Source organism: Leucoraja erinacea, unplaced genomic scaffold, assembly GCF_028641065.1.
Source record: "Leucoraja erinacea ecotype New England unplaced genomic scaffold, Leri_hhj_1 Leri_187S, whole genome shotgun sequence".
Classification (NCBI taxonomy): Eukaryota; Metazoa; Chordata; class Chondrichthyes; order Rajiformes; family Rajidae; genus Leucoraja; species Leucoraja erinaceus.
Genome location: NW_026576088.1, coordinates 106832 through 131556, shown reverse-complemented (window position 1 = coordinate 131556; position 24725 = coordinate 106832). Strand labels below are relative to the sequence as shown.

The 24725-nt window shown below is 50.1% G+C and overlaps 1 protein-coding gene across 1 annotated transcript in view; it reads right to left on the bottom strand.

Annotated features, from left to right (window-relative positions):
- Positions 1–24725, bottom strand: part of LOC129716209 (dysferlin-like) — a 189924-nt gene that overhangs the window by 62175 nt on the left and 103024 nt on the right. The window contains exons 28-33 of the mRNA XM_055666080.1: positions 23328–23401; positions 20779–20838; positions 17285–17383; positions 14175–14303; positions 12954–13109; positions 2241–2332 (exon numbers count right to left, since the gene is read on the bottom strand). Coding sequence (XP_055522055.1) covers positions 2241–2332; positions 12954–13109; positions 14175–14303; positions 17285–17383; positions 20779–20838; positions 23328–23401 — 610 coding nt within the window. The remainder of the gene's footprint in view (positions 1–2240; positions 2333–12953; positions 13110–14174; positions 14304–17284; positions 17384–20778; positions 20839–23327; positions 23402–24725) is intronic.

Sequence of the window (24725 nt, the reverse complement as noted above, 5' to 3'; positions counted from 1 at the left end):
AATCTTTCCTCATATGACAGTCCCGCCATCCCAGGGATCAATCTCGTGAACCTACGCTGCACTGCCTCTGGGCAGATGGTCTGAACATATTTCCCCACATGAAAATATTGAATTACGAGCGGGCATAGCTTCATGGTAAGCGGGGCAAAGTCTCAAGGAGATAGGCTGGGCAAGTTTAGTTTGGTTTAGTTTAGAGATACAGCGCGGAAACAGACCATTTCGGCACACCAGGCCCGCGCCGACCAGCGATCCCCGCACACTAACACCATCCTACACCCATGAGGGACATTTTTTCCATTGACACCAAGCCATTTGACCTACAAACCTGCACGTCTTTGGAGTGTGGGAGGAAACCGAAGATCTTGGAGAAAACCCACGCAGCTCACGGGGAGAACGTGCAAACTCCGTACAGGCAGCACCACTAGTCGGGATGGAACCCGGGCCTCCGGCGCTGCTTTCGCTGTAAGGCGGCGACTCTACCCTGTGCCACTGTGACCGACCCTCTTACACAAGTTCTTTTACACAGAGGGTGGTGGGTGCCTGGAACGTACTGCCAGGGGTGGCGGTGGAGGCAGATGCGATCGTGGTGTTTACGGGACTTTTGGATAGATGCAAGGATATGCTGGGAATGGAGGGATATGGATTGTGCTCAGGCAGATAAGGGTGGGTCGCGACATCATGCTGGGCACAGACATTGTGGGCCGAAGGGCCTGTTCTATGCTCAATGTTCTATCTGTCTTTTGTTCAAGAGTGCAGGTACATAGTTCCTTCAAAGTGGAGTCAAAGGCAGATACGGTCTTCAAATTCTTTTTTCAGTCAGGGTATTATCGAAGTTGGGAGTGTGTAAAAAGGAACTGCAGATGCTGGTTTAAACCGAAGATAGACACACAAAGCTGGAGTAACTCAGCAGGGCAAGCAGCATCTCACAGAGAGTTGTGAGTCTGTGGAATTCTCTGCCTCGGTGGAGGCCGATTCTATGGATACCTTCAAGAGAGAGCTAGATAGGACTCTTAAAGATAGCGGAGTCAGGGGATATGGGGGAGAAGGCAGGAACGGGGTACTGATTGTGGATGATCAGCCATGATTAATAAACATAGAAACATAGAAACATAGAAATTAGGTGCAGGAGTAGGCCATTCGGCCCTTCGAGCCTGCACCGCCATTCAATATGATCATGGCTGATCATCCAACTCAGTATCCTGTACCTGCCTTCTCTCCATGCCCCCTGATTCCCTTAGCTACAAGGGCCACATCTAACTCCCTCTTAAATATAGCCAATGAACTGGCCTCAACTACCATCTGTGGCAGAGAGTTCCAGAGATTCACCACTCTCTGTCTAATCTAATCTAATCGAATCACATTGAATGGCGGTGCTGGCTCGAAGGGCCTACTCCTGCACCTATTGTCTATTGTCTATTGAATAAGTGACGTTTCGACACGAGACCCTTCTTCAGACTAGTTGGGAGGTCATATTGACGAACTGTACACTGCAAGGGCCAGGAAGCGAGCGGGCAAGATCATCTCTGACCCCCTCTCACCCTGGCCACAAACCCTTTGAATCACTTGTCTCTGGAAGGCGACTCCGGACTGTCAAAGGCAGCACGGTGGCGCAGCGGTAAAGTTGCTGCCTCACAGCGCCAGAAACCCGGGTTCGATCCTGACTACAGGTGCTGTTGGTACAGAGCTTGTACGCTCTCTCCCCGTGACCTGCGTGGGTTTTCTCCAAGATCTCTGGTTTCCTCCCACGCTCCAAAGACGTGCAGGTTTGTAGGTTAATTGGCTCCTTGCAAAAGTTGTAAAATGTTCCTAGTGTGTGTAGGAGAGTGCTAGTGTACGGGGCGATCGCTAGTCGGCGCGGATTCGATGAGCTGAAGGGCCTGTTTCCACCCTGTATCTCTAAACTAAACTAATTGCAGCTTACATCTAATATCATCTATCCCCACACTCCAAAGACGTACAGGTTTGTAGGTTAATTGGCTTGGTTCAAATGTAAATTGTCCCTAGTGTGTGTGTAGGATAGTGTTAGTGTGCGGGGATCGCTGGTCGGCGCGGACTCGGTGGGCAGAAGGGCCTGTTTCCGTGCTGTATCTCTAAACTAAACTAAACTAAATGTACCTGAACACTGTGACTGGGTCGATCGTAATCATGTGTCGCCTTTTAGCTGACTGCTTAGCACGCAACAAAAGCTTTTCACTGTACCTCGGTACACGTGACAATGAACTAAATTGAACTGATCGTACCTTCCAAACTCTGGATCGAGTGTGCATGGGATGTAGTTGTCCTGATCGTTGACAGACTTTTTCCCCAGGGATATTTTTACGTACGGATCGCACTGAAAGAGAGAACCAAAGATCAAGGGATTAACAGAATTGACTTCAGAATTAAGGGACAGAAGTTTAGGGGTAACATGAGGGGGAACTTCTTTACTCAGAGAGTGGTAGCGGTGTGGAATGAGCTTCCAGTGGAAGTGATGGAGGCAGGTTCGTTGGTATCATTTAAAAATAAATTGGATAGGCATATGGATGAGAAGGGAATGGAGGGTTATGGTATGAGTGCAGGCAGGTGGGACTAAGGGAAAAAAGTTGTTCGGCACGGACTTGTAGGGCCGAGATGGCCTGTTTCCGTGCTGTAATTGTTATATGGTTATATCGTTAACAATAGAGAACGATGCTGCCAGGACTAGAGGGTGTGAGCTACAGGGAGAGGTTGAGCAGGCTGAGTCTCTATTTCCTTGGAGCGCAGGAGGATGAGGGGTGACCTTGTAGAGGTGTACAAAATCATGAGATGAATAGACGCACAGAGTCTTTTGCCCAGAGTAGGAGAATCGAGAACATAGGTTTAAGATGAGGGGGAAACGATTTAATAGAAATCTGAGGAGTGACTTTTTCACACCAAGGGTGGTAGGTGTATGGAACCTGCTGCCAGGGAAGGTGGTTGAGGCTGGGACTATCCCAACGTTGGACAGGTACATGGATCGGACAGGTTTGGAGGGATATGGACCAAACGCAGGCAGGTGGGACTAGTGTAGGTGGGACATTGTTGGTCGGTGTGGGAAAGTTTCCACGCTGTGTCACTCTATGTCTGTGTAATACTCATCGAGGCAAGCAGCATCTGTGAAGAGAGAAGCAGAGTTGGTGATTCATGTCCCAACCCTTCTTGTCCATTGAGTGGGTGGGGCATGAAAGATGTTTCAGTTGGTGAGGAAGGGGAAGGGGTGGAGAGGTGAAAATGGAGTGGCTGCATTACAGTGGAGACCAGGAGACACTGAATAAACACACACTATGGTGATGGGGGTGAGAGAGGGTGGGGACTTGGCTTGGGAACTGCTTTTCCCAGGACCCCAAGAAATTGCAGAGTTTTCGATGTAGCCCAGTCCATCACACTCCCCACATAGAAACATAGAAAATAGGTGCAGGAGTAGGCCATTCGGCCCTTCACCGCCATTCAATATGATCATGGTTGATCATCCAACTCAGTATCCTGTACCTGCCTTCTCTCCATACTCCCTGATCCCTTTAGCCACAAGGGCCACATCTAACTCCCTCTTAAATATAGCCAATGAACTGGCCTCAACTACCTTCTGTGGCAAAGAATTCCAGAGATTCACCACTCTCTGTGTGAAAAATGTTTTTCTCATCTCGTTCCAAAAAGATTTCTCCCTTATCCTTATATTGTGACCCCTTGTTCTGGACTTCCCCAACATCGGGAACAATCTTCCTGCATCTACCCTGTCCAACCCCTTAAGAATTTTGTAAGTTTCTATAAGATCCCCCTTCAATCTTCTAAATTCTAGCGAGTACAAGCCGAGTCTATACAGTCTTTCTTCATATGAAAGTCCTGACATCCCAGGAACCATTGGAGATGTAGCCCAGTCCATCACACAGACCACACTCCCCACCATTGTAGATGTAGCCCAGACCATCACACACACCACACTCCCCACCATTGTAGACGTAGCCCAGTCCATCACACATACCACACTCCCCACCATTGTAGATGTAGCCCAGTCCATCACACACACCACACTCCCCACCATTGTAGATGTAGCCCAGACCATCACACACACCACACTCCCCACCATTGTAGATGTAGCCCAGTCCATAGCCCAGTCCATCACACACACCACACTCCCCACCATCGACTCCATCTACACTTCACACTACCTCGGAAAAACAGCCGCCATGATCAAAGACTTCTGAAGTCTTCTTATGTCTGAAGAGTGATCCCAACCCAAAACATCACCCATCCTTTTTCTCCAGAGATGTTGCCTGAACCGCTGAGGTACTCCAACACTTTGTATCCATCTTCGGTGTAAACCAGCATCTGCAATTCCTTTCTACAACACAATCAAAGACTTGTCCCTGTCCCACCCCGGTCATTCCTTCTACTCCCCGCTCCCGTCCGGCAGAAGGTACAGAAGTCTTTGATTGTGAAGGCTCTGAAGGCACCACCAGACTCAGGAACAGCTTCTTCCCCTCTGTTACCAGGCTTCTGAACGGCCCTTCCATAAGCTAGGGTACTGTCCGATTCACCTCCACCCCATTGCGGACATTGGACTTTGTCTGTGGAACTGATGCGCTACAACGCTGAGAACTATATTCTGCACTCTGTATCTTCCCCTTTGCTCTACCTGTTGGACTGGAGTTTGACCTGATTGTATTTATGTTGTGGATTATCTGATCTGTTTGGACAGTATGATAAACAAAGCTGTTCACTGTACCTTGGTAGACATTACAATAATACACTTAAACCTAAATAAATATTTTCAAAGAGATTAAGGGCTGTTAAATAAACTCAAGGGGTTTATCTGCCTTGCTTCCGAGGCAGAAGACTGCTTTAAATCCCACTGTAGGGATGGCACGGTGGCGCAGCGGTAGAGTTGCCGCCTCACACCGCCCGAGACCCAGGTTCAATCCTGACTACGGGGTGCTGTCTGTACGGAGTTTGTACGTTCTCCCCGTGACGTGCGTGGGTTTTCTCCGGGTGCTCCGGATTGCTCCCAATCTCCAAAGACGTGCAGGTTTGTAGGTTAATTGGCTTTGGGAAATTTGCAAATTGTCCCGAGTGTGCGTGGGATAGTGTTAGTGTGCGGGAATCGCTGGTCGGCGCAGACTCGGTGGGCCAAAGGGCCTGTTTCCGCGCTGTATCTCTAAACTAAACTAAACTAAACTAAACTAAGAACATGTCTCTGGGGCGGTCCAGACATGAGATTAGCTTAGCTTAGGCTTCTTTTCACATTGTATCTCTAAACCAAACTAAACTAAATGTTAGGCCTAAGGGCCTGTTTCCACGCTGTATCTCTAAATTAAACTAAACTAGACTAAATTAAACCGTGGGCTGACGGGGCCTGTTTCCGTGCTGTATCTCGACAGTAAGCGATGGGCCTAAGGGCTTGTTTCTGAGGAAGGACATTATTGCCATAGAGGGAGTGCAGAGAAGGTTCACCAGACTGATTCCTGGGATGTCAGGACTGTCTTATGAAGAAAGACTGGATAGACTTGGTTTCTACTCTCTAGAATTTAGGAGATTGAGAGGGGATCTTATAGAAACTTACAAAATTCTTAAGGGGTTGGACAGGCTAGATGCAGGAAGATTGTTCCCGATGTTAGGGAAGTCCAGGACAAGGGGTCACAGCTTAAGGATAAGGGGGAAATCCTTTAAAACCGAGATGAGAAGAACTTTTTTCACACACAGAGTGGTGAATCTCTGGAACTCTCTGCCACAGAGGGTAGTCGAGGCCAGTTCATTGGCTATATTTAAGAGGGAGTTAGATGTGGCCCTTGTGGCTAAGGGGATTAGAGGGTATGGAGAGAAGGCAGGTACGGGATACTGAGTTGGATGATCAGCCATGATCATATTGAATGGCGGTGCAGGCTCGAAGGGCTGAATGGCCTACTCCTGCACCTAATTTCTATGTTTCTATGTTTCTATGTTTCCACGCTGTATCTCTAAATTAAACTAAACTAGACTAAACTAAGAACATGTCTCTGGGGCGGTCCAGACATGAGATTAGCTTAGGCTTCTTTTCACATTGTATCTCTAAACCAAACTAAACTAAATGTTAGGCCTAAGGGCCTGTTTCCACGCTGTATCTCTAAATTAAACTAAACTAGACTAAATTAAACCGTGGGCTGACGGGGCCTGTTTCCGTGCTGTATCTTGACAGTAAGCGATGGGCTGAAGGGCTTGTTTCTGTGCCGTGTGGCCCAGTGACTGGGAGGGGAGGGGAAGGGATGGAGAAGGAGGGATCGGCAACTCGGTGCGAGTGGCGTGGGGCAGCCTGGCCGGGGAGGAGTAGGCCCACATCCCTGTCTGACCACCATCATTCCCCACCTTCCCTGGAGCCCTCTAGCCTGACTGAACCTCCAGGACCCAGCCTTGCTACACCTGACAATAAACCAAGCTACACTCTACACTAAATGGTGGGATGACGTACAAACTCCATACAGACAGCACCCGTAGTCAGGATCGAGCCAAGGTCTCTGGTGCTGGGAGAGCTGTAAGGCAGCAACTCTACCGCTGTGTCACCGTGACTGCCGCCACCGAAAAACAAATCATAAACTAAATACTAGATCACAAAGGGGCTGTTTCCATGCTGTTATTCCACAAACAGCGGTGAGCTGAAGGGCCTGTTTCCATGTTGTTATTCCACACTGAGGGATTGGAGGATGGGCCCTGTTTCCGTGCTGTAATTCCACACTAAGCGATGGGCCGAAGGGCCTGTTTCCGTGCTGTTATTCCACACTAAGCAATGGACCAAAGGGCCTGTTTCCATGCTGTTATTCTACACTAAACTACACTGAATGGTGGGCCGAATGGCCTCTTTTCATCCTCAATCTCTAAATTTAACTAAACTAATTGTTGGGCCGAAGGGCCTGTTTTAGTTCTCTTTCTCTGAACTGAAACAAACTAAACAAACCATAAACTAATCTATACTAAAGTAACCTAAGCGATGGGCCAAAGGGCCTGTTTCTGTGCTGTTATTCTACACTAAGCGATGTGCTGAAGGGCCTGTTTCCGTGCTGTTATTCAACACTAAGCGATGTGACGAAGGGCCTGTTTCCATGCTGTTATTCTACACTAAGCGATGGGCCGAAGGGCCTGTTACCATGCTGTTATTCTACACTAAGCGATGGACCGAAGGGCCTGTTTCCGTGCTGTTATTCCACACTAAGCGATGGACCGAAGGGCCTGTTTCCGTGCTGTTATTCCACACTAAGTGATGGGCCGAAGGGCCTGTTACCGTGCTGTTATTCCACACTAAGCGATGGGCTGAAGGGCCTGTTTCCGTGCTGTTATTCCACACTAAGCGATGGGCTGAAGGGCCTGTTTCCGTGCTGTTATTCCACACTAAGCGATGGGCCGAAGGGCCTGTTACCGTGCTGTTACTCCACACTAAGCGATGTGCCGTGCCGTGTGGCCCTGTGAGCCACCACACCACTGACTGGGAGGGGAAGGGACGGAGACGCAGCGAACGGCAACTCGCTGCGAGTGAAGTAGGGGTAGCCCGGCCAGGGAGCAGAAGGCCCACGTTTCCCGTCTGACCCCCATCATTCCCCAACTTTCCCTGGAGCCCTCCCCCCTGACTGAACCTCCAGGACCCAGCCAAGCGGTTGAAGAGTCTGCTGAGGGACCTTTATGGACGGCTCCAAATCAATGCAAGCCTTTGTTTCCACTTTTATATTTTAGACAGTGCTCCGAGTTTCTCACTCTCTGGAGAGCAAGGAGCTGGCTTCTCACCACGGTGTGTATAAATATCAGCAGAGTGCATGATTGCTGGAGAGCTGGCCAATTTTCATATATTTTTAATATTTTCCTTTCGTTGCCTCGTTATCTACGTCTGGGAATTTCTCTTCGTCTCTTACGCACCCAGAGTCCATCTCCCTGTTCCAGTGCAAGATTTCAGTGCGGTTTTCGTTCATTGTCACGTGGACCGGTCTACGGCGACCAGCCCTTGTCGCGTGCTAAACCAGTCAGCGGAAAGGCCAGACGTGATTACAGTCGGGTTTCTGAGAGCACGTGCGAATTCAGGGGCAGCACTTGGCTGCGCGGCGGCACGGCGATCCTCTCCACGGGCGCTGTCTGTACGGAGTTTGCGCGTTCTCCCCGTGACCGCCTTGGGTTTACTCTGGGTGCACCGATTTCCTCCCACGCTCCAAAGACGCGCACTGTTTTCGCTCCGGAACGTCGGAGGTTGAGGGGAGACTTAAGAATTAAGAATAAGGCGTTAGGCCTTTTAGAACGGAGACGAGGAACCACTTTTTCTCACAGAGAGTTGTGAGTCTGTGGAATTCTCTGCCTCAGAGGGCGGTGGAGGGGGAGGCCGGTTCTCTGGATGCTTTCAAGAGAGAGCTAGATAGGGCTCTTGAAGACAGCGGAGTCAGGGGATATGGGGAGAAGGCAGGAACGGGGTACTGATTGGGGATGATCAGCCATGATCACAGTGAATGGCGGTGCTGGCTCGAAGGGCCAAATGGCCTCCTCCTGCACCGATTGTCTATTGTCTGTGTGATTTTACTCATACTCATACTCATACTTACTTTATTAGCCAAGTACGTTTCGCAATATACGAGGAATTTGATTTGCCGTACAGCCACACCAATAAAAAGCAACGGAACACACATAACACATTTTAACATAAACATCCACCACAGTGACTCCTCCACATTCCTCACTGTGACGGAAGGTGGAATAAAGTTCAAATCTCTTCCCTTCTTTGTCCTCCAGTGGTCAGGGGCTCTAATCTTGCGTTGACGGGACGATCTTACTCCCGTAGCCGGTGGCGGGCCTCCTCGTCTGGGCGATCAAGCTCCTGCATCGGGGGGTGGGGGGGGGGGAGGAAATCTCAGCTCCCCCGGGTCGGGCCTAGTCGAACGTCGTGCGGCTTTTGAAGCTTCCCGACGTCGGTCTCAACCCCAGATGTTAAAGTCCGCAGGAGCGTCGATCGCAGTCAAGGATTCGGCTCCGACGGTAAGTCCACGGCCCCGCGGTGGGGCTCAGAGTCAGTCCCGAGCGAGGTCCCCCGCGCCATGATGTTAGGCCGCAAAAGGACCAGAGATACGACCCGGAAAACAATCGCATCTACGGCAAGGTCAGAGATTGAAAAAAGTTTCCCCCGACCCCCTCCCCCACCACATAAAACATACTAGAGAACATTAACACAAACACAATAAAAATAACAAAAAAAGACAAAAGGACAGACAGACTGTTGGCTAGGCTGCCATCGAAGCGTTAGCCGCTGTTTACTGAGTTGAAGGCAAAACAAAGCATTTCACTGTACCTCGGTACATTAAACCATAAAGTATCATTGACTACCACGCTACAAAAAAACTTTTCAATGTACCTCGGTACACGTGACAATAAGTTAGACTAAATTAAACTAAACTAAATGAATTTAGATTAAACTAAACTGAATTAAACCAAATTAAACTACTCTAAATTAAATTAAACAAACTAAACTAAACTGTTTCCACAAATGGGAGAGTCTAGGATCAGCAGTCATAGCCTCAGAGTTAAAGGGCGTTCCTTTATAATAAGACTATTATACGTATAATTAAACATATTTTATACATTAAACTTCATTATACATATTATTAAACATATGGGATTATAAAGGGTTTGGACACGCTAGAGGCAGGAAACATGTTCCCGATTTTAAGGGAGTCCGCAACCAGGGGCCACAGTTTAAGAATAAGGGGTAAGCCATTTAGAACGGAGACGAGGAAACACTTTTTCACACAGAGAGTTGTGAGTCTGTGGAATTCTCTGCCTCAGAAGGATACTTTCAAGAGAGAGCTCTTAAAGATAGCAGAGTCAGGGGTATATGGGGAGAAGGCAGGAACGGGGTACTGATTGGGGATGATCAGCCGTGATTACAGTGAATGGCGGTGTTGGCTTGAAGGGCCGAATGGCCTACTCCTGCACCTATTGTCTATTGTATTGTCCTCACCTCCTTTCTAAAAGAGTGCCCTTTAATTCCGAGGCTATGACCTCTGGTCCTCGACTCTCCCACAAGTGGAGAGTGGCTTCCACTAGTTCCACTAAAGGCCGTTCTTTTAGGAAGGAGATGAGGAGGAATTTCTTTAGGCAGAGGGTGGTGAATCTGCGGAATTCTTTGCCACAGAAGGCTGTGGAGGCCAAGTCAGTGGATATTTTAAGGCAGAGATAGAAACATAGAAACATAGAAATTAGGTGCAGGAGTAGGCCATTCGGCCCTTCAAGCCTGCACCGCCATTCAATATGATCATGGCTGATCATCCAACTCAGTATCCCATACCTGCCCTCTCTCCATACCCCCTGATCCCCTTAGCCACAAGGGCCACATCTAACTCCCTCTTAAATATAGCCAATGAAATGGCCTCAACTACCCTCTGTGGCAGAGAGTTTCAGGGATTCACCACTCTCTGTGTGAAAATAGATAGAGATAGATAGATTCTTGATTAGTACGGGTGTCAGGGGTTACGGGGAGAAGGCAGGAGAATGGGGTTGGGAGGGAAAGATAGATCAGCCACGATTGAATGACGGAGCAGACGTGATGGGCCGAATGGCTTTGTTCTACTCCAATAATGACCTTCTGAACATATTCGATGTTCTATATATATCCCCAGATAATGGATGAACTCCATCCTTCTTCCTTCAGTTCTGGTCCAGTTGATCGCCATCTGCCAGTCAGCTCTGGCCCACCTCCAAGGAAGCATTCTTACTCTGCATTGCTCCATGTTCTTCCCCGCAACTAATCGAAAGCTTATGTCACCACAGTCACTCTTCCCAAAGAGCCTTCCCCGCACTGACCTTTGTTCCACTTGAACCAGCCTCCTACCCCAGAGCCACATCCGCTAACCATCCACACATCTCATTCCTCTCGAAGTTCAACGCCTCTCCCCCCCCCACTCTGCCCTTCATGCCGATACTATCCCAGTCCATTTTCATTTTTTTGCTTTAGTTTAATTCCACGGTTCTTAATATTTTTGGCACCAGTACAAGCATACGCGGGCAAAATACTGTATGTGGTATGTACCTTTGTTAGGTTCCTAAACGTGGGCTAGATAGGGCTCGTAAAGATAGCGGAGTCTGGGGATATGGGGAGAAGGCAGGAACGGGGTACTGATTGTGGATGATCAGCAATGAACACATTGAATGGCGGTGCTGGCTCGAAGGGCCGAATGGCCGCCTCCTCCTGCACCTATTGTCTATTGTCTTCAGACTGAGAATCTCGGGCTTTCCCACCGATGATAGTAATAATTCCCCTTTCCCCTCGTAATAGCAACTCCACTAACCTCCACCCCCTAATGGGGCTGCCCTACTGTACGAGCCCATTCAGGATTCAGATTCAGATTCAGTTTAAATTTTAATTGTCATCGTCAGTGTACAGTACAGAGACAACGAAATGCATTTAGCATCTCCCTTGAAGAGCGACATAGCAAACGATTTGAATAAAAAAATAATAAGTGTCCGGGGGGGCGGGGGGGGGTGGTGATTGGCAAGAGCTCTCCCGAGTTTAAAAACTCGTGGTAAGCACGTATAATGAACATAGCGGGTACGTCGGAGCTCGGGGACGTCTCTTAGCGGCTCGTAACGCTAACGGCAGGTACTCGGGAAACGCGGTAAGCTCGGGAAGACTCGTAAAGATTTTTCAACACGTTGTAAAATGTCCATGAGAGCCCGGAGTGCCTACGAGCGGCCATTACCGTAATTCTCCGAGTTCGAATCAGGGGAAACTCGGGAGAACTCTTGAATGAACTTGTACAGTGGGACAGGGCCTTGACTCGCCTAAATTTGAGGCAAGACTTCAGTTCAGTTTAGTTTATTGTCACATGTATCGTGGAAAACCTTTTGTTGTACTGTTCTATGTTCTTTGTTTACTTGCACTTTCTCTGTGGCAAAACAGTATATTCTACATAGTCCTGCTTAGTTACACAGTCCGTACCCCTTCGTTGTCTCCTCGCCCACAGCCAACAATGGACCATTGTGGGCTCCACCTGTCCTTGATCATCCTTGCTGGCTTTGATTGGACCTTTCATTCTTTTGTTCTTTGCACCTTTCCAATACCCCTAGTTTCCCTCTCCCATGACTCTCAGTCTGAGGAAGGGTCTCGACCCGAAACGTCGCCCATTCCTTCTCTCCAGAGATGCTGCCTGTCCCGCTGAGTTACTCCAGCATTTTGTGTCTAACTTCGATATACAGAAAGCTGGTCAATGTGAACTGTGAGGAGGATGCTATGAGAATACAGGGTGGACAGGTTGGGTGAGTGGGCAGATGCAGTTTAATGTGGATAAATGTGAGGTTATCCACTTTGGTAGCAAAAACAGGCAGATTATAATCTAAATTGTGTCAAGTTGGGGAAAGGGGAAGTACAACAGGATCTGGGGGTCCTTGTTCATCAGTCTATGAAAGTAAGCATGCAGGTACAGCAGGCAGTGAAGAAAGCGAATGGCATGTTGGCCTTCATAACAAGAGGAGTTGAGTGTAGGAGCAAAGAGGTTCTTCTGCTGTTGTACAGGGCCCTAGTGAGACCACACCTGGAGTATCGTGTGCAGTTTTGGTCCCCTAATTTGTGGATGGGCATTCTTGCTATTGAGGAAGTGCAGCGTAGGTTCACAAGGTTAATTCCTGGGATGGCGGGACTGTCATATGCTGAGAGAATGGAGCGGCTGGGCTTGTACACTCTGGAGTTTAGAAGGATGAAGGGGATCACATTGAGACATATAAGATTATTAAGGGTTTGGACACGCTAGAGGCAGGAAACATGATGTTGGGGGATCCAGAACATTGAACATTGAAGGGCCAAATCGTCTGCTCCTGCACCTAATGTCTATTGTCTGAACCAGCATCTGCAGTTGCAGCACCCACTCATACGATCGACCCTTCTAGTCCGTGCCGACACATAATCGGGCCTAGTGGGGGGGGGGGGGGGGATTTTCCGGGGGCAGTGGGGGGGGGGGGGGGGGACTGACCTTTCCGTTGGAGTCCTTGGGTTGCAAGCCGACAGCTCGGATGACGTAGACTCTGACGAGGCATTCCTGTGGGGCGCTGGTGGGCAGCTGTTGGAACTGGCGGGGCGGTGAGGGCAGAGACGGGTCGTCGGGGAGGGGGTAGATCTTGAAGCTCCCCTGGAGGGATCGACAGCCATCCGTCACAGATGGGGGGGGGGGGGGGGAAGAGAGAGGAAGAAAGGTCAATTTAGCCCAATCCCAGGCAACTGGGCCTGTTGACAGGGGTCGTGACCCCGCCCCTGTGGCCCACCGCTTCCCATGCCACCCCTCGCCCCCTTGGAGCACTTTGACCTCTGACCCTCCCTCGCCTGATAATCCCCCGCACTTTGACCTCCGTCTCGCACTCTGCCCTCGCTCTCCCACCTCGTCTCTTGTCCTCCCAGCTCAGGTTGACCTGCGCCCCTCGCCCTTCCCCCCCACCACACTTTGACCTCTGCCCAAGCCCTCCCAGTGCACTGACCTCTGACCCTCACCCTCCCAGCACTTTGACCCCTGCCCATCCCTCCTGGTGCACTTTCATCTCTGCCATTTACCCTCCCAGCTCATTTTGACCTTTGCTCCTCGTTCCCCCCCGCCCCAGCACATGTTGACCTTTGGCCCTGGGCCTCCTATTTGGTACCACCAATGTCCAGGCTCAATTTGACCTCTGGCCTTTTACCTACTTTCAACCTTCCATAATCTTCCTAGCTCACTATGACCTCTGGCCCTTGCCCCCCCCCCCCACCCCCGAGTAAACCACGATGACCTCTGCCCCCCACAACTTCCTAGCAAACGTTGACCTCTTACCCCTCACCCACCGAGTAACACCAAGGGCCTCGAAGTTCACTTTGAACTCTGCCCATCACACTCCCTGTACACTTTGACCTCTGGCCCTCGCCCCTCGGGTAACGCCCTCCTAACCCTCCTGGCTCACTTTGACTTCTGGCGCTTGCCCTCCCGGTGCACCCTGACCTCTGACCCTCCGCCCTCCTAGTCAAGCCAATGTGTGCACACCCAGGAGCCTATTAACCTAGGAGGGAACCGGAGCACCCGGAGAAAACCCATGCAGGTCACGGGGTGAATGTACAAACTCCGTACAGACAGCACACCCGTAGTCGCGATAGAACCCGGGTCTCTGGCGCTGTGAGGCAGCAACTCTACCGCTGTGCCGCCGTGCCGCAGCCGCCGCCAGCCACAGCCTACCTTGAATTCGCCCACCACGGAAGGGTCTTCATCTTCCCCCTCGATCTTCCCGCGGTACAGCGGGAAAGTGCGGCAGAAATCCGTCAATCCTTCGTAGTCCTTGACCCTCTCCAGCTCCGTATCGTACACCTGTGCAGCAAGGGGACAGAATGGAGAGAGGCCCTTCAGCACAACTCACAGCATGCCAACCCCAAGGCGTCCCATCCAGGGTCCCGACACGAAACGTCACCTATCCATATTACTAGCCGTGGGCGGGGCGTGGACTTACCATCCGGAGTCTGGGTGATCAGCCATGATCATATTGAATAGCCTATTCCTGCACCTATTTTCTATGTTTCTACGTTTCTATCCCTTTCCCGGGGATCGCCGGAGAAGAGCTCCGACCGCCGGCCCGCGGCCTATAACATCGTGAAGCCACGGTCTCTGGTAGGAAGCGGCCGATTCGGGCGCTCCAAGCCGTGGAGTGTGTTTGACCGTCCCGACGTCGGAGTTTTGATCATCCCGACGAGAGGGCCTGTACATCGGGCCGTCAGTAACAGCGACTACGGAGGCCCGATGTCGTGGCCCCGACCACGGATGAACAAAGGAGGAGGACTGGCTGAACTTTGTTGCCTTCCACCACAGTGAAGAATGTTGTGGTGGATGTTTGTGTTAAATTCTATTGTGTATTGTGTGTTCTTTTTTTAAGTGTATCGCTGCTGGCAAATTCATTTCACTGCACCTTCAGGTGTATGTGACGAATAAAATTGACTTTGACTTTGACTTTGACTTTTCCAGAGATGCTGCCTGACCCACTGAGTTACTCCAATACTTTGGGCCTATCTTTGGTGTAAACCGGCACCTACAGTTCCTGTTTCTTCCCGGCTGTTAACAGGCAACTGAATCATCCTACCACAACCAGAGAGTGGTCCTGAAATACTATCTACCTCATTGGAGACCCTCGGACTATCCTTGATCAGATTTTACTGGCTTTACCTTGCACTAAACGTTATTCCCTTTATCATGTATCCGTACACTGTGGACGGCTCGAGTGTAATCATGTATTGTCTTTCCGATGACTGGATAGCACGCAACAAAAGCTTTTCACTGTACCTCGGTACACGTGACAATAAACTAAACTGAAGTGAATTTACAATTCACGGGAGCACCCGGAGAAAACCCACGCAGGTCGCGGGGAGAACGTACAAACTCCGTACAGACAGCGCCCGTGGTCAGGATCGAACCCGGGTCTCTGGCGCTGCGAGCTTGAAACTCTACCGTTGCACCACTAAGCCTCAACTTTAAAGCTATTCAAACGCTTTGCCATCCATAGCCCATTGAAGAATGAACACATGGACAATACTTGCAACCGAGGAGCTAGCACTTGGGTAGACATAGAAACATAGAAACATAGACAATAGGTGCAGGAGTAGGCCATTCGGCCCTTCGAGCCTGCACCGCCATTCAATGTGATCATGGCTGATCATCCAACTCAGTATCCCGTTCCTGCCTTCTCTCCATACCCCCTGATCCCTTTAGCCACAAGGGCCACATCTAACTCCCTCTTAAATATAGCCAATGAACTGGCCTCGACTACCCTCTGCGGCAGAGAGTTCCAGAGATTCACCACTCTCTGTGTGAGAAAAAGTTCTTCTCATCTCGGTTTTAAAGGATTTCCCCCTTATCCTTAAGCTGTGACCCCTTGTCCTGGACTTCCCCAACATCGGGAACAATCTTCCTGCATCTAGCCTGTCCAACCCCTTAAGAATTTTGTAAGTTTCTATAAGATCCCCCCCTCAATCTTCTAAATTCTAGAGAGTATAAACCAAGTCTATCCAGTCTTTCTTCATAAGACAGTCCTGACATCCCAGGAATCAGTCTGGTGAACCTTCTCTGCACTCCCTCTATGGCAATAATGTCCTTCCTCAGATTTGGAGACCAAAACTGTACGCAATACTCCAGGTGTGGTCTCACCAAGACCCTGTACAACTGCAGTAGAACCTCCATGCTCCTATACTACTAGACATCGAGTTGGGAAGATCCAGCGACGTAGGAGGTATCGACCAGCCCCGAGCCAGGGGTCAGATCACCCGTTGCGGGGGAGCTGAGACCCCCCCAATGCAGGAGATTGATCACCCCGACGCGGAGTGCCCTAACGCCGCTGGCTACAGGAGTCAAGATCACCTCGTCAATGGAAGGCTCGAGGCTCCCGAGAAAAAAGAACGGAAGAGATTGAACTTTTCTTTCCCCTTCCATCACAGTGAGGAATGTGGAGGTGTCACTGTGGTGGATGTTTATGTTAAAATGTGTTTCGTGTGTCTTGTTGCGTTTTATTGGTGTGACTGAACGGCAAATCAAATTCCTCGCATGTTGCAATTCCTCGTAATTCTTCGTATGGCCACACCTGGAGTATTGTGTGTAGTTCTGGTCCCCTAATTTGAGGAAGGACATTCTTGCTATTGAGGGAGTGCAGCGTAGGTTCACCAGGTTAATTCCCGGGATGGCGGGACTGTATTTGCTGTATTTAAGATGGAGATGTTGCCCTTGTGGCTAAAGGGATCAGGGGGTATGTGAAGTGGGAAAGAAGGCAGGTCCGGGATACTGAGTTGGATGATCAGCCATGATCATATTGAATGGCGGTGCAGGCTCGAAGGACCGAATGGCCTACTCCTGCACCTATTTTCTCTGTTTCTATGTTTCTATGACTGTCATATGCTGAGAGAATGGAGCAGCTGGGCTTGTACACTCTGGTGTTTAGAAGGATGGGAGGGTATCTCATTGAAACATATAAGATTGCCAAGGGTTTGGACATGCTAGAGGCAGGAAACATGTTCCCAATGTTAGGGGAGTCCAGAACCAGGGGCCACAGTTTAAGAATAAGGAGTAAGCCATCTAGAACGGAGACGAGGAAACACTTTTTTCTCACAGAGAGATGCGAGTCTGTGGAATTCTCTGCCTCAGAGGGCGGTGGAGGCTGGTTCTCTGGATGCTTTCAAGAGAGAGCTAGATAGGGCTCTTAAAAATAGCGGAGTCAGGGGATATGGGTAGAAGGCAGGAGGGGTGCTGATTGGGGATGATCAGGAGTCAGGGGATGACTAGGGTCTCTCAGAGAGCAGTAAAGCTCCACCTACCTCAAGCATATCGAAGCCCTTGTCCAGGTACGTGCCACACTTGTGTTTCTCTCCTGTAGAAGCATAGAACTTGCTCCACCAATCAACAAACTCGTCTTCCTACAAAAGAAGCAGAATTATAGTCAGGATTGTGTCGGAAGGAACTGCAGATGCTGGTTTAAACCGAAGGCAGACGCAAAAAGCTGGAGGAACTCAGCGGGACGGGCAGCATCTCTGGAAGGAAGGAATGGGCGACGTTTCGGGTCGAGACCCTTCTTCAGACCTGGTGGATCGGGTAGACACACAGAGTCTCTTGGACAGAGTAGGTGAATCGATAACCAGATGACATAGGTTAAAGGTGAAGGGGAAAAGATATCCCGATGTTGGGGGAGTCCAGAACCAGGGGCCACACACAGTTTAAGAATAAGGGGTAAGCCATTTTGAACGGAGACGAGGAAACACTTTTTCACCCAGAGAGTTGTGAGTCTGTGGAATTCTCTGCCTCAGAGGGCGGTGGAGGCCAGTTCTTTGGATGCTTTCAAGTGAAAGCTAGATAGGGCTCTTGAAGATAGCGGAGTCAGGGGATATGGGGAGAAGGCAGGAACGGGGTACTGATTGGAGATGATCAGCTATGATCACATTGAATGGCGGTGCTGGCTCGAAGAGCTGAATGGCCTACTCCTGCACCTGTTGTCTATTGTCGATTGGAATCTGAGGGGTAACTTTTTCACACAGAGGGGGGTGGGTGTATGGAACGAGCTGCCGGAGGAGGTAGTTGAGGCTGGGACTATCCCATCGGTTATGAAACAGTTAGACAGGTGCATGAGTAGGACAGGTTTGGAGGGCTAGGGACCAAGCGCAGGCTAGTGGGTCTATCTTTAAGCCTGAAGACGTGACAGTGTGAAGAAGGGTCTCGACCCGAAACGTCACCCGCTCCGTCTCTCCAGAGATGCTGCCTGTCCCACTGAGTTACTCCAGCTTTATTCAGGAGGTCCTTCAATGGCGCAGCAGGTAGAGTTGTTGCCTGTGGCCGAGTTCCAGAGGCACTCCCGCGGGGGGGGAAAATACCACCCGGCGATCGGTCACGGAGGTCTCGATGAGGTCGGGATTGGCCGCCTCACCCAGCCTTAGCGCCACATTTTCAGGGAGTCTACCAGGGGGGGGGGGGGGGGGGGGGGTCCAAGAGCACTCTCATAATTTTTGCTGGATTAAGGAGGTGGCAGGCTACCAGTTGCCGGAGAATCAGAGGTGGACCTGTACTGTGCAAAAAACCCTGTCAAACCGCGGCAGGTAAGAGTTTAATTGCTCCATTTTCAGGACAATAGACTATAGACCAGTGGTTCTGGGAGTCGGGAGTCGGGACCCCAATGAGGGGGGGAAAGGGTCGTTTGGGGCTTTACCGGGGGACATGAAGGGGTCATAAATAACATATCCATTTGTTGAGCCCATTTTTAGGAACCTAACAAAGGTACAAGACGTGTGCGCGTACATATGCAAAAAAGTTTAGAACCACTGCAATAGACAATAGACAATAGGTGCAGGAGTAGGCCATTCGGCCCTTTGGCCCTTCGGGACTGTCATATGCTGAGAGAATGGAGCAGCTGGGCTTGTAAACTCTGGAATTTAGAAGGATGAGAGGATATCTCATTGAAACATATAAGATTATTAAGGGTTTGGACACGCTAGAGGCAGGAAACATGTTCCCGATGTTGGGGGGAGTCCAGAACCAGGGGCCACACAGTTTAAGAATAAGGGGTAAGCCATTTAGAACGGAGACGAGGAAACACTTTTTCACCCAGAGAGTTGCGAGTCTGTGGAATTCTCTGCCTCAGAGGGCGGTGGAGGCCGGTTCTCTGGATACTTTCAAGAGAGGGCTCTTCAAGATAGCGGAGTGAGAGGATATGGGGAGAAGGCAGGAACGGGGTACTGATTGTGGATGATCGGCCATGGTCACACTGAATGGCGGTGCTGTCTCGAAGGGCCGAATGGCCTACTCCTGCACCAGTGCAACAGCTTATGCAGCTTAAACCCACTTACGGACAGGTCCTTGTGCACTCAGACTGCACAACCCGCCATCGTCGATATCGATGGGCCACCACCACTCCCACTAGGGACAATTCCTACTCCTGCACCTATTGTCTATTGTCTATTGTCTATTGTCTGTTGCATGTTTCTAACATGGTGCATAAAACTGAACACAATACTCTAAATGCGGTCCCACCAACGTCTTAAACAACTGCACCATGACCTCCCAACGTCTATACTCAGTGGCTGTTGTTGGACGTTAGAGCTCTAAGACTCACCCACGTCCTCTCCTGGTTGTGTCCGTGTAACAAGGCAACAGAAACAAGGTGTTGGTTAGTACAGGAGTAAACACTGATCCATGTCACACATAGAATAGGACCATACTTGCGATTCCACAGCAAAGCCATGAGCATAGAACATAAACTAAGACCAATACGAGGCGCCGGAGACCCGGGTTCGATCCTGACCTCCGGGAGCTGTCTGTGTGGAGTTTGCACGTTTTCCCTGCAACCGCGTGGGTTTCCTCCGGGTGCTCCGGTTTCCTCCCACAGCCCAAAGACGTGCGGGTTTATAGGTTAGTCGGCTCTCTGTAAATTGTCCCCTCGTGTGTAGGGAGCGGATGAGAAAGTGGGATAACATAGAACTAGTGTGTAAACGGGTGATCGATGGTCGGTGTGGACTGGGTGGGTGCAAGGGTCTGTTTACACGCTGTATCTTTTAATCAATCACTCTTTACTAAGCCCCCCTGCGGTCGTGGCTGACCATGGGTGTCTCCAGGGTGCTATTCCCTATGTGGAGGACACCAGTGCGTGACTTTGTTTAACGTGGGGAGACTGGTGCACAGACAGCCACCCCACGGTCCTTGGCTGATCAGGGTCAGAATCCAGTGGCGTGGAGTCCGAGACGACCGGTCTGTCTCTGACCTCTCTGTCCTGGGTCTCCTCCATGGCCACAGCGAGCAGCACCGGAAATTAGAGGAACAGCACCTCATATTCCGTTTGGGGAGTCTGCATCCCGGGGGCATGAACATCGAATTCTTCCAATTTTGTTAGTCCTTGCTGTCTCCTCTCCTTCCTCAGCCCCCCTGCTGTCTCCTCCCATCCCCCAGCCTTCTGGCTACTCCTCCTTTTCCCTTTCTTGTCCATCGCCCATCGAGAGCATCCTTATGCCCCTGTCCCACTTAGGAAACCTGAACGGAAACCTCTGGAGACTTTGCGCCCCACCCAAGGTTTCCGTGCGGTTCCCGGAGTTTGCTGGTGGTTGCCGGAGGTTGCAGGTAGTGGAAGCAGGCAGGGAGACTGACAAAAACCTCCGGGAAACGCACGGAAACCTTGGGTGGGGCTCAAAGTCTCCAGAGGTTTCCGTTCAGGTTTCCCAAGTGGGACAGGGGCATCAAGGATTGGAGAGAATTTAGCTCCTCGTGCCAAAGGTTACTGAATCGTTAAACATGCCCACATTGAAGATATTAATGTAAATGAAGCCATACATACATGGAGGCTGGACATGGAAAGGGACTTATTCAGGGATGGACTTGTCATGCATCCTGCAAACTGGAGATGAAAAATTAGTTGTTAGTTGGGTTAGTGTAACGGCTTCAATAGCAACGAGCAGACTAAAGGGACAAGTCCAAACCCAATCTCCTCAACGGAAATTGTCACTCACACCCCACTCCTGCTGGGTCAGTGTATGTCCCCAATCAGACACTCCTACAGTGGCTTGAGAGGTCAGAGACACAGAGTCACAGAGACACAGAGACACAGAGACACACAGACACGTGACACAGACACAGAGACACAGAGACACAGAGAGAGACACAGAGACACAGAGACACAGAGACACAGAGACACAGAGACACAGAGAAACAGAGACACAGAGACACAGAGACACAGAGACACAGAGAAACAGAGACACAGAGACACAGAGACACAGAGACACAGAGACACAGAGACAGAGACACAGAGACACAGAGACACAGAGACACAGAGACACAGAGTCACAGAGACACAGAGACACACAGACACAGAGACACAGAGACACAGAGACACAGAGACACAGAGACACAGAGACACAGAGACAGAGACACAGAGACAGAGACACAGAGACACAGACACAGAGACACAGGGACACAGAGACACAGAGACACAGAGAGACACAGAGACACAGAGACACAGAGACACAGACACAGAGAGAGTCACAGAGACACAGAGACACAGAGATACAGAGACACAGAGACACAGAGACACAGAGACACAGAGACACAGAGACACAGAGACACAGAGATACAGAGACACAGAGACACAGAGACACAGAGACACAGAGACACAGAGACACAGAGTCACAGAGTCACAGAGACACAGAGACACAGAGACACAGTCACAGAGACACAGAGACACAGAGCAGTCACAGAGACACAGAGACACAGAGACACAGAGACACAGAGACACAGAGACACAGAGTCACAGAGTCACAGAGACACAGAGACACAGAGACACAGAGTCACACAGACACAGAGACACAAAGACACAGAGACACAGAGACACAGAGACACAGAGAGACAGAGACACGGAGACACAGAGACACAGAGACACAGAGACACAGAGACACAGAGACACACTCACAGAGACACAGAGACACAGAGACACAGAGACACAGAGACACACAGACACAGAGACACAGAGACACAGAGACACAGAGACAGAGACACAGAGACAAAGACACACAGACGCACAGACACAGAGACACAGGGACACAGAGACACAGGGACACAGACACACAGAGACACAGGGACACAGGGACACAGAGACACAGGGACACAGAGACACAGAGACAAAGAGAATAGTGAAAGGCCAGGATAGAGTGGATGTGGAGAGGATTTCCACTGGTGGGAGAGTCTAGGACTAGAGGTCACAGCCTCAGAATGAAAGGTTGTTTTACCTTCAGAAAGGAGATGAGGAGGAATTTCTTTAGCCAGAGGGTGGTGAATCTGTGGAATTCATTGCCACTGACGGCTGTGGAGGCCAAGTCAGTGGATCATTTCAAGGAGGATGTTGACAGATTCTTGATTAGTACGGGTGTCAGGGGTTATAGAGAGAAGGCAGGAGAATGGGGTTAGGAGCGGGAGAAGCGGAGTAGAATTGATGAACTGAATGGCCAAATTCTGCTCCTTGAACATATGAACATGAATATATATGGGATCCCAGTCTACCCCTTAACACCCAAGGGACAGAACTTCCTCCAGTCTCCTAGATTGTGGGTGATCAGCCATGATCACATTGAATGGCGTTGCTGGCTCGAAGGGCCGAATGGCCTCCTCCTGCATCTATTGTCTATTGTCTATTGTCATTTGATCTCCTGGCAAACTCCAAGGGGAAAGAGGGGCGAGCTTAGTCTTTGAAGCACAAAAGGACACAGAGTGCTGGAGTAACTCAGCGGGTCAGGCAGCATCTGTGGAGAACATGGATAGGTGACGTTTCACAGAGTGCTGGAGTAACTCAGCGGGTCAGGCAGCATCTGTGGAGAACATGGATAGGTGACGTTTCACAGAGTGCTGGAGTAACTCAGCGGGTCAGGCAGCATCTGTGGAGAACATGGATAGGTGACGTTTCACAGAATGTTGGAGTAACTCAGCGGGTCAGGCAGCATCTGTGGAGAACATGGATAGGTGACGTTTCGGGTCGAGACCATTCTTCAGACTGATTGGATGGGGGAGGGGAGAAGAATCTTCCCTTTTCCAGCTTTCTGTTCATCCCCTACAGGCAGTCCCTGCCTCTCCAGAACCGGGCAGAGAAATGGCAGATGGTGCTCGTCGACTCGAGCAAGTGTGAGGTGTTGCACTTTGGAAGATTCAGAACCGAAACAGGCGGTGCCAGCCAGTGTAATAAATGCAAAAATAATTTCACCTTGCAGATGCACATGTGAGAAATAAAGTTACATTGGACCGTTGATCTATTGGATGACTGTGGCTATGGTACCCTGGCAGTGTTACCCCCCCAACCCCAACCTGTGCTCAACAGCCCCTCCCCCCCCCACCCCCCCTCACCTGGCTGGGAATGAGTTGCTGTTGGTCATCAATGTCGATAAGCACCTCGTCTCGAATGGATGGACTCCGCCCGCCTGGGGAGAGAGAGAGAGAGAGGGAGAGAGGGAGAGAGGGAGGGAGAGTAAGAGGGAGAATTAGATAGAGAGAGATGGTGTGAAAGAGTGGGAAAGAGAGATAGAAAGTGTACGGGAGAGAGAGAAAGGCAGATAAAGAGAGAATGAATGCGACAGAGGAGAGAGAGAGAGAGAGAGAGAGAGAGAGAGGAGGGAGATGAGAGAGAAAGAGGGGAAGAGGGGAGAGAGAGGGGGAGATGAGAGAGAGGAGAGAGAGAGAGAGAGAGAGAGAGAGAGAGAGAGAGAGAGAGAGAGAGAGAGAGAGGGGGGGGAGGGAGAGGGAGGGAGAGGAGAGGAGAGAGAGAGAGAGACGAGAGAGAGAGAGAGAGAGAGAGAGAGAGAGAGAGAGAGAGAGCGAGAGAGAGAGAGGGAGGAGAGAGAGAGAGAGAGAGAGAGAGAGAGGGAGAGAGAGAGAGAGAGAGAGAGAGAGAGAGAGAGAGAGAGAGAGAGAGAGAGAGAGAGAGAGAGAGAGAGAGAGAGAGAGAGAGAGAGAGAGAGAGAGAGAGAGAGAGAGAGAGAGAGAGAGAGAGAGAGGGAGAGAGAGAGGTAGAGATAGAGATAGAGAGAGGGACAGAGAGAGAGAGGGCACTTAGATCATTGAAGTGTTTTCAGGTACCATCCAACAGACAATAGACAATAAGTGCAGGAGTAGGCCATTCGGCCCTTCGAGCCTGCACCACCATTCAATATGATCATGGCTGATCATCCAACTCAGTATCCTGTACCTGCCTTCTCTCCATACCCTCTGATCCCCTTGGCCACAAGGGCCACATCTAACTCCCTCTTAAATATAGCCAATGAACTGGCCTCAACTACATTCTGCGGCAGAGAATTTTGTAAGTTTCTATAAGAACCCCCCTCAATCTTCTAAATTCTAGCGAGTACAAACCTAGTCTATCCAGTCTTTCTTCATATGAATGTCCTGACATCCCAGGAATCAGTCTGGTGAACCTTCTCTGCACTCCCTCTATGGCAATAATGTCTTTCCTCAGATTTGGAGACCAAAACTGTACACAATACTCCAGGTGTGGTCTCACCAAGACCCTGTATAACTGCAGTAGAACCTCCCTGCTCCTGTACTCAAATCCTTTTACTGTGAATGCTAACATACCATTCGCTTTCTTCACTGCCTGCTGCACCTGCATGCCTACTTTCAATGATTGGTGTACCATGATACCCAGATCTCGTTGCATCTCCCCCTTTCCTAATCGGCCACCATTCAGATAATAGTCTACCTTCCTGTTTTTGCCACCAAAGTGGATAACCTCACATTTATCCACATTAT